This window comes from Ursus americanus, chromosome 13, assembly GCF_024610735.1.
Source record: "Ursus americanus isolate L20-20 chromosome 13, mUrsAme1.1.p, whole genome shotgun sequence".
NCBI lineage: Eukaryota > Metazoa > Chordata > Mammalia > Carnivora > Ursidae > Ursus > Ursus americanus.
This window is the reverse complement of record NC_142139.1, coordinates 2,423,522-2,438,904: the sequence shown is the minus strand read 5'-3', so window position 1 is coordinate 2,438,904 and position 15,383 is coordinate 2,423,522. Positions and strand designations below refer to the sequence as shown.

Genomic DNA, 15,383 nt, shown 5'->3' with positions numbered 1-15,383 from the left:
TCTGAATTCCATTTCTGATAATTTGGTTATATCCATATCCATTAGTTCTGTGGCAGAGGCCACAGACTCATTGTCTTTTCTTTGCTGGGGGGGATTTCTCCTTCTCGTCATTCTGATGAGGAGAGGGTGCGGGGTTGTCCAGAGCCCAGATTATTGACCGGGACCCTGGCCTTGCGCCCTTGTTTTATAGGGATCTTAGGAATGTGGGCTTCTTGATTTTTCAGCCTGCCTTCTGGGGGAGGGGCTTGCCGCGCCGATACTCAGGCAACCCTGTTTGGGTAGAGTCTCCGTGTCCCCTGCGAGGGGTGATGGGGATGGGCACACTGTGAGCCGGTGTTTCCAGGCTTTTGTTCTCTGGCGGCTTTCCCTGGGGGTTTGCTGTGCCTCTTCTGAGAGTCAGAGCAGCAGCGGCCGAATCTCAGCCTCTGCCTCAGAACAGAGGGATTGCGGACCGTTCCCCACTGATGTTCTGGCCACTTTAACTCTGTTTCTGTTGGTGCTGCTCAACCCTGCAGCGTCCCGGGATGTGCGCCCCACACCCGGCATCCCAGCCCTCACTTCCAGGGCCAGCAGGTCTCTGTCCTTTGTGTTTCTAACACCGCCAGCCGCCAGCTGCCCCCGCGCGCTCCCGGAGCTCCCGGTCTCAGTCTGGTTCCAATGAGCACACCGGAGCTCCGTTTCAGTCTGGTGGCACGCGTTTCCTGGCTCATGGTCTCGTCCGCGAGTCCGCCTGCTCCCCATGCAGGTGGCTACCACTTCCCAGCACCCAAAGGCGGTGGCTCCCTCCCCCTTCCGTTTATCTTCCGATATCTGTGCGCGGTTTCACGGTTACCCGCTTTGTACCTCAATACTCAGCGCTGGAGATGTTCATTTGCAGAGATCCAGATGTATCTTTCTGCGTCTCAAGCTGATTCCGTGGATGTTCAGGATGGTCTGGTACCTATCCAGCTCGACTCAGGGGACTGGCTGAAAAAGGGGTCCCCTACTCCTCCACCATCTTAACTCCCTCCTGCATTCTGATTTCTTAAAAATATTATCAGAAGTCTTTCAAAATGTTGTTCTGATACTCAGTAGGAAGCAAAGATAGGCCATGACTATTGGCTCCTGAGCTTTCTCTTTTTATAATGTTTCAGCTTTTAGAGTCCATTCTAAATCTAGGGTCTGTCCTAATTTCTGTTTATGTAGAAGGTATCCGTCCTGCCAAAAACCACCAAACATTTAGTTTAAGCCAGAGATATTTTATTTTTTTATTTTTTTTTTTTAAAGATTTTATTTATTTATTTGACAGAGAAAGAGACAGCCAGCGAGAGAGGGAACACAAGCAGGGGGAGTGGGAGAGGAAGAAGCAGGCTCATAGCGGAGGAGCCTGATGTGGGGCTCGATCCCGTAACGCCGGGATCACGCCCTGAGCCAAAGGCAGACGCTTTAACCGCTGTGCCACCCAGGCGCCCCAAGCCAGAGATATTTTAAAGTCCTTGCTCACCATTGGATGGAAGCACTGTAAGAAGTCATGGTATGAGAAATCCTGTAATTTTGAGAGGGATTTGGAAAAAAGAAATTGTCTAGATTTGAAGAGCAATGAAACCTTACTGAAAATTCACCAACAAAAGCTAAAATATAAATTTCATTTAAATTTTAAGATAGCAAGAAGTTATTTGTATCTTGTTTGCCTGGAAAGGAGATAATTATTTCTAGTAGTATGTGATAATAAGTAATTTTAAATTCCCTTTCCTGAGAGGCTAGTACCAACTTGTGTATATATGTGTGCATTTGTCATTTGTTGGTTAATTCTTAATTCTATGTGGTATTATTACCATTTATAGCATTATTATCATTTCAATTAAAGTAACCTCATGTGTTTTAATGATAAATTTATCATTTGGCTTTGCAATAGAATATCTATTTTTTTCTATTAAAAAAATACTTTTGAACATTCAGATGTCTGCCACTATGACCAGAAGTGCCAAAGGATTAAAAAAAATTAATAGAGTATATAATTATTGAAATACATCTGTACATTGATAGTCATTATAGTTTTTTGAAGATTTACTTCACCACAAGAAATATCGCCTGTAACTCCTTTATGAAGTATTTTTCCTTCTCTTAGATAACTTTTTTTACTTTATTTTTTTATCTTATTTATTTACTTGAGATAGAGAGCAAGAGAGAGAGAGAGACAGAGAGAGCACGCATGAGCAAGGGGGAGGGGCAGAGGGAGAAGCAGGCTCTCCGCTGAGCAGGGAGTCTGATGCAGGGACCGATCCCAGGAGTCTGATGTAGGGCTCGATCCCAGGACCCTGAGATCATGACCTGAGCTGAAGGCAGGCACTTAGCTGACTAGGATAACCAGGTGCCCCAAATAACTTTTTTTTTTTTTTTTTTAGAGAGAGAAAGAGAGCAGAGGGGAGATATAGAGGGAGAGGGAGAGAGAATTTTAAGCAAGCTCACACCCAGCCAGGCCCAATCTTATGACCCTGAGATCATGACATGAGCCAAAATAAAGAGTCAGATGCTTAACCCACCTAGGGGTTGAGCCACCTAGCTATCCCTTCTTAGGTAACTTTTTAACTACATATCGTGTTATATTAAGCCAAATGAAGGCTATGAAGACTTTTTTTAAGTTAACACTTTAAAATAGACTATATCTAGAGTAAATATTTCAGCAATTTATCTATTCCATTATTGCTGGTAATTTTAGTTAGTGGTAACTAACTGTTATATTTAAGACTTTTGCTGTTACATTCAACAGACTTTGCTGTTACATTTAACAGACTTTTGTTATATTTATACAGACTTTTTGTACATCAAATAATTTATTAGACTTTCTTATAAAATTCCGCTTCTTTATGCCCAATTTATGTTTCAAGATCTAGAACTCTAGTCAGATCTTAAATGAATTGAAAAATTAGTTTACCCCTGAAATGCTTTTATTTTCTATCAGAAAATATGAAAAAAAAAATGGGCTGTAACCAATTTAACATGGAAAGGAACCATTCAGATTTATCAGTTCATATTCCAAAATAAGTATTATATGTTATAATCCTAAAGTACATCTCCATGACCCCTGACATTAGATTGGTTGTGACATGTACATAAACTTTCTGATTTTATTGAGTCTTGTCATTTATGTGAAAGAAGTTTGAAATATAGTAAGCACATTATGGGCATTGATATTTCTGTATCTATATTCTCATAAGAATTGTCTGGGGTGGTTTATAGTATATTAAAATAAATGGTTTGAGATTAGAGACAACTAAGTATCCTTCCTTCATCATAAGATTTTTAACAGTCTTCGAACTTCACAGGGGAAACCGATTTCCCTTCACTTGGGACATCTCAATTATATTAAGATAAAAATGGTTGGCTGATGCATATTAGCTGAACATTCCACTAGATATTAATCATGGTAATAACTGTTAATACCACATGCACTTTAGAGAGCTCATTTACCTTGTCCTTGGCACGGCAATAAGGATGAGAGACACAGATCTCCAGACCTTATTTCACAGGGATTTACTGAATCTTCCAGCCAGAGAGTGTTGTTGGGTCATTTATTTGACATGTGTTCGTTGTATAGTGAGGGGAATGATGGGGGAATTTCCCAAGTCACAAGGAACACTGAGCAAAAATAGCAGTGCTAATCACTTCAGTGTATAAGGAAAAAGGTAAGAATGAGAGAGAAGGGTAATGAAATCAGCAACCCAGTTCAAATGACGGCTACCTTGACACTAGAGTTTGAGGTGAAAATACCTGTTGGACTAACTAAAATGCTATGACCTCTCAGTCATCAGCTGGCGCTACTCCCTGAATTTCTGCTGCCATTGAACGCTGACCTTAACATCCTATGTGGAATAGCAGCTCAATCACATTCCAGAAGGAAGGTGTCATAAGTTCCACCTTTAGGAGTTCAGCTGAGTGGAACCATTCTCATGTTTAACTTTCATCTTGTTTACCTCAGCCTAGGAAATGTATCAGCTTCTGGTTTCATTTCAAAAATTATTTCCAGAATATTTTAGAAACTTATATACAGCAGTACCAGCACCACCATCCCCCACACATTGCCATGTTGACCTTGTTCTTGCCCCATAAATCACTGATGTTAGAGTTCTTCTGTTACTATAACTTCTGTCTGCCTTCACTTCAACCAGTGTGAAGTATGAAATATTTCCCAGCTGTCTATAAAATGCACAAGTTCTCAGTTATCTAAGTTTGCGTAAGCAAGTCATGCTGTATGAACAACACTTTACTAAGCCTCACAATTAGAGTCACTCCTGAATCTCTTTAAGTAGAAACTCCTCTGGTGTCATTAAGTTTTACCTACAGATGTCTAACTTTTGTCCCAGAAAGTAAGCAAAAGTTTTGGGACCTATTGCCAGTTGAAAATCTATCAGAAATAAGGTCATAGAGTTCTGGAGCTAAAAGAGGCATAAGATATCTACTCCTACCCCTTTATTTTATACTTGAGAAAACTGTGGCCCAGAGAGATGAAATATCTCCAAAATGATATTGTATATAAAAGGGAGAATTACTCTTCACAGAAATTTAGCTTACATGCAATTTTTCAGGAGCACATCTGGGAAAATTTTAGCGTAAAATCCCTAATCACTGAAAAAAATTCCATCTCCACTCTTCTTTGTGCTTCATATTCATATACATTATCTCTCTTTTATTTCAGGGAGAAAAAAATATTCTGTCTAGTGTGAGAGCTATATTATGCAGCTTCCAGAGCGTGACAGTTTTATTTCAAACTCCGTTTCGGATACTATATTTCTATATCTTAGAAATAGTAACCCCTCCCTTTTCTCTCTAAAAACATGAGAGAGAAATGAAAACACCAAAATGCCACAGAAATTATTTATTGCTTTAAATACATAGATAAAAATATCTTTGTAGATTGATAATGTTTTCGAAGGTAATTTTTCTTTGTTAAAATTCCTTTGAGAATGATAGGTAATGTCCTCCTGTGCCATTTGTAAAAATCCGTCCCTCTTCCTACAAAAGTTCAAAATATCTAGCACTAAGAAAGCAAGCAGTCTCTTTATTGTAGACATATGGAATAATAAGAATTGATGGATACCCTAAAAAAAATCTCAACCTTATGTATTTCCAAGCCTTATTAATAGTTTATATAATTTAATTTTTTCAGCAGTGTATAGATGTGCCTACCAAAACTAGGATTTTTTTCCTGCCATTTTTCCCTTTTTATTCAAATTGTTTCTCTTTTTTCATAACTTAAACTGTAATTTGTATGTTGAGAATTCCAAAACTGTAAGTCCAGCCATGACTTCTCTCAAACACCAGTTTCTATCTCTAACTGCATTCTCAATACTTCATCTTTAGCAGACCCTATGCAACCTCGATTTCACATATCCAAGTCTGAACTTTTCTTCCCCTTATTTACTGTTTGCCACTGTTACCTAATCTTTTTTCCCTAATCACCCATATTCAAAATTTAAGAGCCATCATTTACTCATCCCTTTCCTTTATCTTTTATATACTTTCTTATAGTGCTTTTCATATGTCTTTTTTCCCTTTAGTATTCCCAAATCGTCCACTTTTTCCTAGACAAATGAACCATTTCTTCTTCTGTATCATGACAGAAACCAAGTTTCAGTGATTTCAGGAATGAATGGCAAGGAGGAAGTAGAGATGAAAAGATAAAGGGATAGGAGCTAGACAAGGACTCACCCCTTGGAGAGTAATTTTATTATTTATTATTTTGTTGTTTTAATGTATCTTTCACTGTGGATGGGAGAGAATTGGCCAAAAAAAAAAAAAAAAAGTAGAAAGGGAAAGACAAAAGGAAAAAAGAGGATAGTGAATAAAGCAAAGCTCTCATCTTCCAGCATCATCATTTAATCTAAATCTTCATAAAATTCACTTTCTAACAAGTCTTTCTGGCTGTCATTTTTCCCATCTTTATTTCATCCTTCAGAATACAGCCAAATTAGTTTCCCTCAGATATTGCTGTTAACGTGACACATTCGTCCAAAAATCCTATAGTACTTACCTATTTATATCCTTACCTGTTATATCCTCAAGCTTCTTCATCTTTCAGAATCCTCATGATCTATTCCCTACCCACCTATTCAATACTGTTTCCCTCTAATTCCTAGTATGGGTGCTCAGCTCAGTAAGACTAGTCTGTTCATTGTCTTTTTCACACCTATTGACTTAAGTTCTATAAGAACAAGTATCTTTGTTTTGTTCATTATTGTATCCCACTCACAATGTGTGGTACCTAGTAAGTGCTCAATAATTATTTATGGAACATTTCCTTGTTCATTCACATTTCAGAACTCAGAGTTATCCACTTATGCGCCACTCTTCTTTCTCTTTTCTACTTATCTAAACCCTACTGATTTCTCCTAACTCAAGTCCTACTTACTCCACCTATATTTTGGTAATTCTGCTTATACTGCTTTTCTTCCTTCGTCTGAATTCTTATACTATGTACCTGTGATTCCATACATGGAATCCTATGGTTAGGAGCCCAAACTCCAGAGCCAGACTGACCCAATTTGAATCCTGTCTCTGTTATTTACTGATTACATATTACTTACTGATTAGGCTATTTTACCTCTCTGTGCCCCAATTTCCTCATCTATAAAATGAGCAAAATAATAAAACCTATCTCATAGGATTGTTGCAAGACTTAAATGAGTTCATGTATGTCAAATGCTTATCACAGTGACTAGCACGGAGTAAGCACTCTATAGATGTTTCTGCTATCGTATTAGTTTACTGCTTCATTTATGTTAGTCTTGCCTTTACAACCAGATTGTGGGGTTTTTGAGGTGGAAATGATATTTTCTCTCTCACAAGATAGCCAGAACAGGCTAGTTAAATATTTGTTAATTGATGATTCATTCAAAATTAGACTATAACAAGACTACCATGAAATTCAAGCTACTTCATTGGGATTCAATTTTTAATAACAACAACTTATTTTATATAAGATCTACAGTCTACCAAACATTTTTATATCTGTTATGCCAGTTGCTCCTTACAGTAAATTTGTGAGGTAAATAAGGCAAGCATCATTGTTCTCACTGTACAGCTTGCGAATTTAAGGTCAGAGAAGGTGTCTACCACCCCTTCTCTCAGCACTGCCATGTGTCCCTACTTCTTGCCTGCTCAGAGAGGCCAGATTAATGTCTTCTGTGTAAGCAGATATTCTTCTACAAAACAGAATGTCAGCCACCCCTTCTTACAGGTATGCCCAAATCTCCTCAAATGATTGTCATCAGCACTCACCCTCATTTGCCTTGTGAAGGGTGATGTGAGTGTCCAGAAATCGCCTCTACCCTGTGGGATGGGAAGGGAGGCACATCGGATCCTGAGCATCGTGCTCTCCACAAAGTTGACAACACCCCCCGCCCCCACTAAATCTCCTTATATAGACTGGGAGGAGAGGTGTTGCTGGGTGATAGTTTGAAACAGTAAAGTCTCTTCTGTTCCTTTTCAGTTGGTCCTAGAGGAGGTGGTGTTGCCTTTGGTTGGTAGCTTCTGTTATTTGATAGCATATCAACATATCTCTTTGTTTCAACATAGGGAAAACATCACTCTTCATTCTGTTACACATTCGTGCAATTATTTATCAAACATCTTAGCACCTTTGCTGGGCAGGGCTCTATTATATTTGCTATGGGAGATAAGAAAGAAATACAAGAATTTCAAGCTATTGAGGTACCTGGCTCTGTGTTGTCATTAGTGCATTTATATTGATCCAGTCTCTCTCTTAGAAATATTATGTGTCTCTTGAAAAAACCTTTGAGTTGACTTTTGCTTTTACACGTTGTCCTCAAGAAAAAGTATATTTTTATTGTGTTGAAATATACATTATTAAATACATGGTTAGCCTATGATGTTTCCTGCCTCATAAATATGCTTACTTGTGCTCTTCATACTTTCTGATTCATATCCACCTTTCTTTTAGATGAGTATTTTAGTATTCCAGTTACTGTTCCAATTCTAATTATTCAGTGAGATAGTGTTTTTAAAAAAATTGTTTTTGCTCAACATTCAGATTGATCTCTCTGTATAGATGTATGCAATGTATGTCACTTTCTGTTCTGTCTTATTTTAAGTTCTTGAATTATAAAGTAGATGTTTAATAAATGATACTTTGCTCTCAAAACTTTCAAGAAACTATCAAATCTATCAGGTATCTTCTGAAAGCAGTGCTACTGGCCTCACTTATTACCCAGTGCTACAAATAGCTTTTGAAATCCTTAATTTCCAAGCGGCTTTAGAGAGTAAGTTTTGCCAACCCTGTGTCCTAAATTATACGTTCTTCCCTTAGTGATTGACATGGCATCCTATTCTTTCAGCAAATACTTATGTGTTTTTGAGCCTATTTATGTGACCCCATATGTCCTGTTAATCTTTTGGTCTCTTCTGGTGCAGTACCATACTGTTAATTTTATACAGTTTTAATATATAATAATGTATTATTTTTCAGTATTTTCTTGACATTCTCACCTATTTGGTCTGTCAAATGAATTTTAGAATTTACATTTCAAAATGGGAAAAAAGATCCTTTTTAGGAGTCTGATAAAATTGTTTTATATTAATACATTGCTCCAAAGAAAAATAAAGTTCTTATAATAGTGACTATTTCTTTCTAGATAACATCTTCTATCTCTCAGTTTTTTTTCAAATGCCCATCATGAAACTGTTTCATTTCTTTAAATGTGATGTACTTATTTCTAAATATTTTATTTGGGGGAAATATTCTGATATTGTGAATGAAAGCTTTCGCTCATTGTATTTTCTGACTGGCTTCTGCTGACATGTAGAAAAACTAATGATTTTATGGTATGGATGTTGTAACTAAAACCTTATCAAATTCTTAACCAATTTTATTGGATTTTCAGGTTTCTAAGTAGACTATTGTATCACCTAAAAGTAAAAATAATTTATTTCTTCTTTTCCAATATTTATAACCCTTATTTATTTTTCTTACTGTCTCAGTAGCAACTTCCATAACAATAACAAATAATAATGCTGATAGCTATAGCTCTGCATTTTCATTTTAATAAGTCTACCTCTGTGGTTCATCATTGAGTAGAATGTCAAATATTTAAAATAAAGAACATCTTTCATCATCTAATTAACTTTCTTTCTGATACATGTTTACCATCAGTTTTTCTTTTTCTAAAATTGAGAACAAATGCTGAGTTTTATCACATATGGCTTTATGTCAGTTGTAGTGGTATTACATGCTTTGTATCCTTTGACTAATAAAGGCGATGAATTATTTAAAAAATTGTCCTAATATTGAACCGCCCTTCCTGGAACATGCCCCTACTTGATTATAGTATGTCATTCTTTCAAGTTGGTACTGCATTCAGTTTTCTAGTTTTGAGATTTTTTTTAAAAAATCTTTATTCGTAAAAAATATTACATGTGTGTGTGTGTTTAGTGCTGTCTTTGTCAGAGTTAAGTATTAGTTTAAGGTAGCTTAATAAAAGTGTCCTGGGGCACTTCAGTGTTTTCTTTGTCTTGGAATGGTTACATGATTAGATTTTTATTTTTAGCTCAAATGGTATTTGGAAGATAGATTAGAAGGAATGACTTTAGGTGATAGGGAAGCAGAGAAAAGGGGGATAGAGAGAAGCAAACAGCTTCTAGAGTCAGTGTAAGAAACAATGAATCCTTGAGATAGGACAATGAATCAGGGAACATATTTGAGGTATTTTGGTAGAACTTGGGGACATGTTAGATTAGAATGAGGAATAAGGAACAGAGCGTCTGTGCTTATTTCCAGGTATCTGTCTTGGTAACCAGGTTAAAGTTAGTGCCAGAATCCATGAAGGAAATATGGAAAGAGTGTTCTAGATACCAGCCCTGTATTCTCACACTTAAAATGCCTTTATAGTTATTTAAGAGCCCTTACATATAAAACATAAGTGTATACAGTTATACCCTTATGGTTGCTGGTTACATACTCAACATAAGGGTATACAGACATGCTCTCATTAAAGTCTGCCATTTCACGTGCTCAGGTATCATGACCAAGTCATTCTCCCAATACTTTAATGTACACAGCAAAATGCCTGTCTTGTTGTCAGATTTAGATTTTTTCCTTGCTTAGTTAGGATTATAACTAATATATCCAGATAGTCATTTCAGAGAGCCCACTCTACTGAAGGATGATTTTTTTCAGTAACACTGAAGAGTAAATTCTGACTCCACCTGCATTTGAAAGTGGTCATGGTCTCTCTGTGTCCTGGTCATTGATAGTGCAGGGAGAGGAGTTGCTGAAAGTGCTTCCCTGTGTTTGGAGGGTCCACTCCTGTGTCTTCCAAACTCTGGAGCTTGCCCACACTTCCTCCTCCCCACCACCTTTTAGGTGTTGTCTTATTGCATGCTCTTTGTGCCTGGCTCAGTGTGGTTTCTGTGAGGTTTTATAAAGGGAGAACAAGAGTGGGTCCTGCCTCAGTGCATGTCTGAGTTGGCTGTGGAACCACAACTGTGGTCCTCTGACACTGATCTCTTAATTTCAGCAGCCCTATGTCCTTTTCTGTCCCTGCATTTGAGGTGATTACAGGCTACCCTATGTTCTGGTCATTGGTAATGTAGGCAAAGGAAAAGTTGCAAGGTTTTCTTTATGTTCAGAGGTTCCAAAATAGGTCATCCTTAGGTGACTGAGCACAAGGTAGATAGAGGGAGGCAGGCTCTCAGTGCATTCACCTCCTAAGACCCAGAATTTCCCAGTGTTTTTCTGTTGGTGAATATAGCAGTTTCTTAGGCATGTAAGCAGGGCCAAGTGCTTCTTGCCCCCTGCAGGAGTGTCTCATAACTGCTGTTCTGTGTATGTGAGAGGTGACCTCAGGGAGAACCTGGAGCAGAGGTCCAAGGTGGGTCTCAGTGTGCAGAGGTTCCATAAGAGGTACCAACTTATCAGCCAGGCATTAGGCCATGGGGCCCCAAGGTCAGGGTTAGATCCGGAGGCTACTGAAGTAAGTTCCGAGGCCATGAGTCAGTGAGCCTTGGGTTTCTGATGTTTCTCCCTGAGATTCTCTTGGTGGTACTTGTGAATACCAGAGAGGCAGAGAATGGAGAAGGAGTCCCCACAGGAAGCACCCCCAGAGCGTCCCCTGCTCTCCACTCAGAGCGTCATGGATCAGGTCTTCAAATAGGAGATCAGAGGGAAGGCGCTGAGGCTGGGGCCGGGGTCCACTTCAGCTGGCTCTGAGTCTTGACAACAATGTCCTGAGAGGCCATGGACAGGGAAGGCCAGCCCTGTGTCCCTCTGCTGCGCCTGGAATGACTTTAAGACCAAGAATTTTTCTCTTGAATTATAGCTTCTTATCACTTTCCTTTCTGCCCACACATTCAGTAAAACTTACAAACTTGCAAAACAAAGACAAAAAACCTCTGACTCTAGGTTGGCTACAAAATACGAATTTCTTAACGGAGTAGATCTCAGACAAATTGGCCTGTGATATTTGGATGTCTAAGCTTAATATGCATTGTATATATAGGTTCTGGGGCAGAAATGATAAACTAACATATTTCCAGAGTTTTTCTACAGTTATTTTAAATTCTTGTCCACTGTCCATAAGCAAAGTCCCGTGAATTTGAAACCCAATCACACAGGAAAATGCCAATGTCAATAGTACTAAATGAGACAACAGGTGTACAGAGAAAGTTTTATTTTTATACCTCTAAGTGGAAATTGTACAATGAATGGTAAAATTGCATATAAAATTGTCTTAATAAAAGAGAAACTAAATTCTGTAATTTTTAGTATTATAATTATTTTCTTCATAAAGCAAAGTAGTTTAATTTGTCCTAAGTCTAACTTACTAATCTCTTAAAATTAATTTGCAGAGGAATTTTCATGCGTGATGTTAAAGTTCTTCACTGATATACACTCACAAAAGTTCAGAAAGTGATGCATTTGTCAGTGATTCCTCTCTTCTTCTGCTCTTACCATTTCATGTACCAACTGCTCTTTCCTTTGAGAAACTCCTTATATATGACACATTCGATTAGAACCAATGCCAAGGACAGATCTTTCTTAAATCAGTTCTTCATAGAGAATACACTGGACAAATTTCTGTCAAATTCTCTTCTTCATCAGCCAGGGCACATCTTTCATTCAGACAAAACCTCTGTTTGAAATGCCATGTTCATCACTAAATGACTAAAAGCAGAACTAGGGTAATCAAAAGTTCTTTATCTTCATAAATGTACAACTTCATGTGAAGGCTAGGAAAAATACCTATTGAGATTGCAATCTAACAAAAAATGAGATGGAAGCATTGATTGTATGGCTAGCTGATTTTGAAGTTCTTTTATCTTTTCTGAAGTATTTTTAATTTCAGAATATTTAAGTAGATTTAATTCTTAATATTAAAAAATTAAAATTTCTAATGTCTGTCTTTTATTAAGAGCCATAAACCCACAAAGCTTAGCAATTTCCATTTCTACTTAAAAGCTAATGAAGTGGGAGAAAATGTGCTTTACCACTAAAGAATTTATGGCATAGTCAGAGAAACCCAAGGGATGAGAGCTGACATTAAAACTACAACCGAAAACAATTTTTTTTCAAAATAAGTCTGTCTGAATTGATGGTTACAAGGTGCGGGGGGGTGGGGGAGCAGAGGATGGGTTAAATAGATGATGGGGATTAAGGAGTGCACTTGTAGTGATGAGCACTGGGTGTTGTATAGAAGCGTTGAATCTCTATATTGTACACCTGAAACTAATATTACACTGTATGTTAACTAACTGGAATTTAAATAAAAGCTTTTAAAAAAAGTGTGTCTGATAAATGATGCATGTGCTTTATTCTCTCCTGCCTAGAAATTCTAAATCAGAAGTTCTAAATGTGGTATCCCACAACGGAATTGTGAAAACAGAGAAAATGAGTAAATGAGATAATAGACTGTTTTGAAAACTTAAGCATATAAATACATTTTTTCTTTTGAATCTCTATGTTTTCAATCAAGGGAATTTTGAAAGTTCTTAAATTCTCAAGTCGTTAAACAAGTTTTCAAGAGTATCTACTAGTGCTCCATAAATTTAGGTTGAATTGAATTGAGTTGTATTGCATTGCCTTTTATAGGGGAGGAAATTCCCTCTCCCTACTAAATAACATGGAGAACAGTTGTAAATAGCCCTTATTCTGAATCAGTCTTACACCACATAATAGTCACATAGACCAATGTGCTAGTTTGATTGTCTGGAGTCTGATTTTACCTCCTTCACAATTAAGATACATTGTCATTTTTGTTTACTATCTAAGAAAGTGTTATGTTGCTCTGCATTCGTCTCTGAAAAATCTAATTTCTGCTCAACTATCCATATGTGACATAAATTATGTTATGAAAGTCTAATATGTATATTAGAACCAGGTTCTTTAATTAATATGTATACTGAGTTACAGTGTAATTTCTTATATTACCAGAGTTTTAATTAATGTGATTCACAACAATAGTAATTATACTTGAAGAAAAGTGAAATGTGCTTAAAGGAGCTATCTTTAAAGATACACAGTGCTCTTATAAGGAAAACTCTGCCTCATCTTTTTCTATCAAATTTGAGGCAGGAGTTGGTAGTGAACCAAAAGAACAATGCTTTCCTCTATTGAGTAAGTAAACCTCAATAGTAAGGAATACAGTTACACAGTAGACCACTAAAGTGAGATTCAGTTTCCTGTTCTCCTATATTCTATAATGATTGATATCAAGAGCCTACAGATATTCTATATTGGCTATAGTTTGTCTCTCTGTATTATTCTCAATATTTGTGTTGTTTGTATATTTTTTTTTCAGTCAAGAGAATCTATCCCATTAAATGACCTAAAGTCAGAAGTATCACCCCGGATTTCAGCAGAGGACCTGATTGACTTGTGTGAACTCACAGTGACAGGCCATTTCAAAACACCCACCAAGAAGACAAAGTCCAGTAAACCAAAGCTCCTGGTAGTTGACATCCGGAATAGTGAAGAGTATCCTTTACACATGTGGTTTTAAAATGGTGGTACTGCCTTACTCATACTGTTTCCTTTCCGCTTTAAGGGTGTTTGGTAAAAACAATGAACATATCTGGGATTCCTCTGAATTCAAATAGCTAAATAACTCTCAAACTAGATGCCAGAATAGACTTGCATAATATAAGATAACATTGCATGACCTTAAACTGGTTTCTGGATAACACCAGAATATTGGGACATTTTCTTGGTTTTTGTGTTTCTCTAGTGTATATTGCTGTTCTTGGGGGTATTTGAATCCTTCTTGCTATAGATAAAATTTTGGCAAAGATGAAGAGTATTTAATTGGTCTATTTCATAGCCTACAAAGAGAGATGAACAGATCTCAACTTTGAACTTGTATTTATTATAATTTTCAATATATTGTCTTTAGAGAATATATTAAAGTATTTTTTACTGACATTAAATGTACCATAACTTCTTGGGATTTTGCTTGGCACTAAAGTATGAACAGTTACAAAATAGTAGCAATTTAATCTTTCTGCTTATATCGTCATCTGTCAGATTCTCATGAAGCATGCCTTGATTCTCTATACTCTAAGATCTAGGTGAATGATTTTCAAAATTTTTTTAACAGGGTAGTGCCCTACCCTGTTATATATTTATGCATATAAATATATATATTTATAAATCATTACGTAATTATATATGTATATAAATATAAATTATTTTTAATTATATAAATCATATATGATTTATATAATTTATGCATATAAATATATATTTATAAATCATTACGTAATTATATATGTATATAAATATAAATTATTTTTAATTATATAAATCATATATGATTTATATAATTATTATATAATTTATATGTATACAAATATAAATTATAGAATTATATAATTATAATATATCATGAATATTAAAATAAATTCTTAGAAATTCATTATATAAAATATAAATGAAGAAAATTTTAAGTGATTTTCTTTGTAAGTTAATATTTATATCATTTACTAACTATAAATGAGAGTTATAGGAAAATGAGGGTTAGTAGATTAGTGGTTTCTTATATGCTAAAATTGGCATATGAGTTTTCATGTGCATATTTGCAATCACAATTTTTTAAATGAAATTTAAACTGTACATTTACTGAACTCCTGAAGCAATCCATAGAATCTTAGATTACTAAGAATACAATTTGGGAGCCTGCTATTTCAAATGATACATCCCCACCTTTTAGTGAAAATTTACTACTTTTTATTTTCCCTCACTTGTGAAAGACTACTGAGCTTGGAGAGAACCTTAATGTTTATGTCCCTCATTGTTATGTCTTCATGGATACTGGAAGTTCCTTAGCAGAGTAGATGAGTGGATTCCCAAAAGAAGCATTAAATTCCAGTTGACAGGTCCAGGAACTCCTGCTGTA

At 36.4% G+C, this 15,383-nt stretch overlaps 1 protein-coding gene and 1 non-coding gene across 4 annotated transcripts in view; both read left to right on the top strand.

Annotated features, from left to right (window-relative positions):
* The window catches only part of TBCK (TBC1 domain containing kinase), a 199,202-nt gene that overhangs the window by 149,995 nt on the left and 33,824 nt on the right, over positions 1-15,383 (top strand). For all 3 annotated transcript variants that reach the window (XM_045799213.2, XM_087866381.1, XM_045799216.2), the window contains one exon: positions 13,791-13,966. In XM_045799213.2, coding sequence (XP_045655169.1) covers positions 13,791-13,966 — 176 coding nt within the window. The remainder of the gene's footprint in view (positions 1-13,790; positions 13,967-15,383) is intronic.
* Positions 10,199-10,332, top strand: LOC123793430 (small nucleolar RNA SNORA71). The gene has a single exon (XR_006779962.1). It is a non-coding gene; the product is annotated as a small nucleolar RNA SNORA71 (small nucleolar RNA).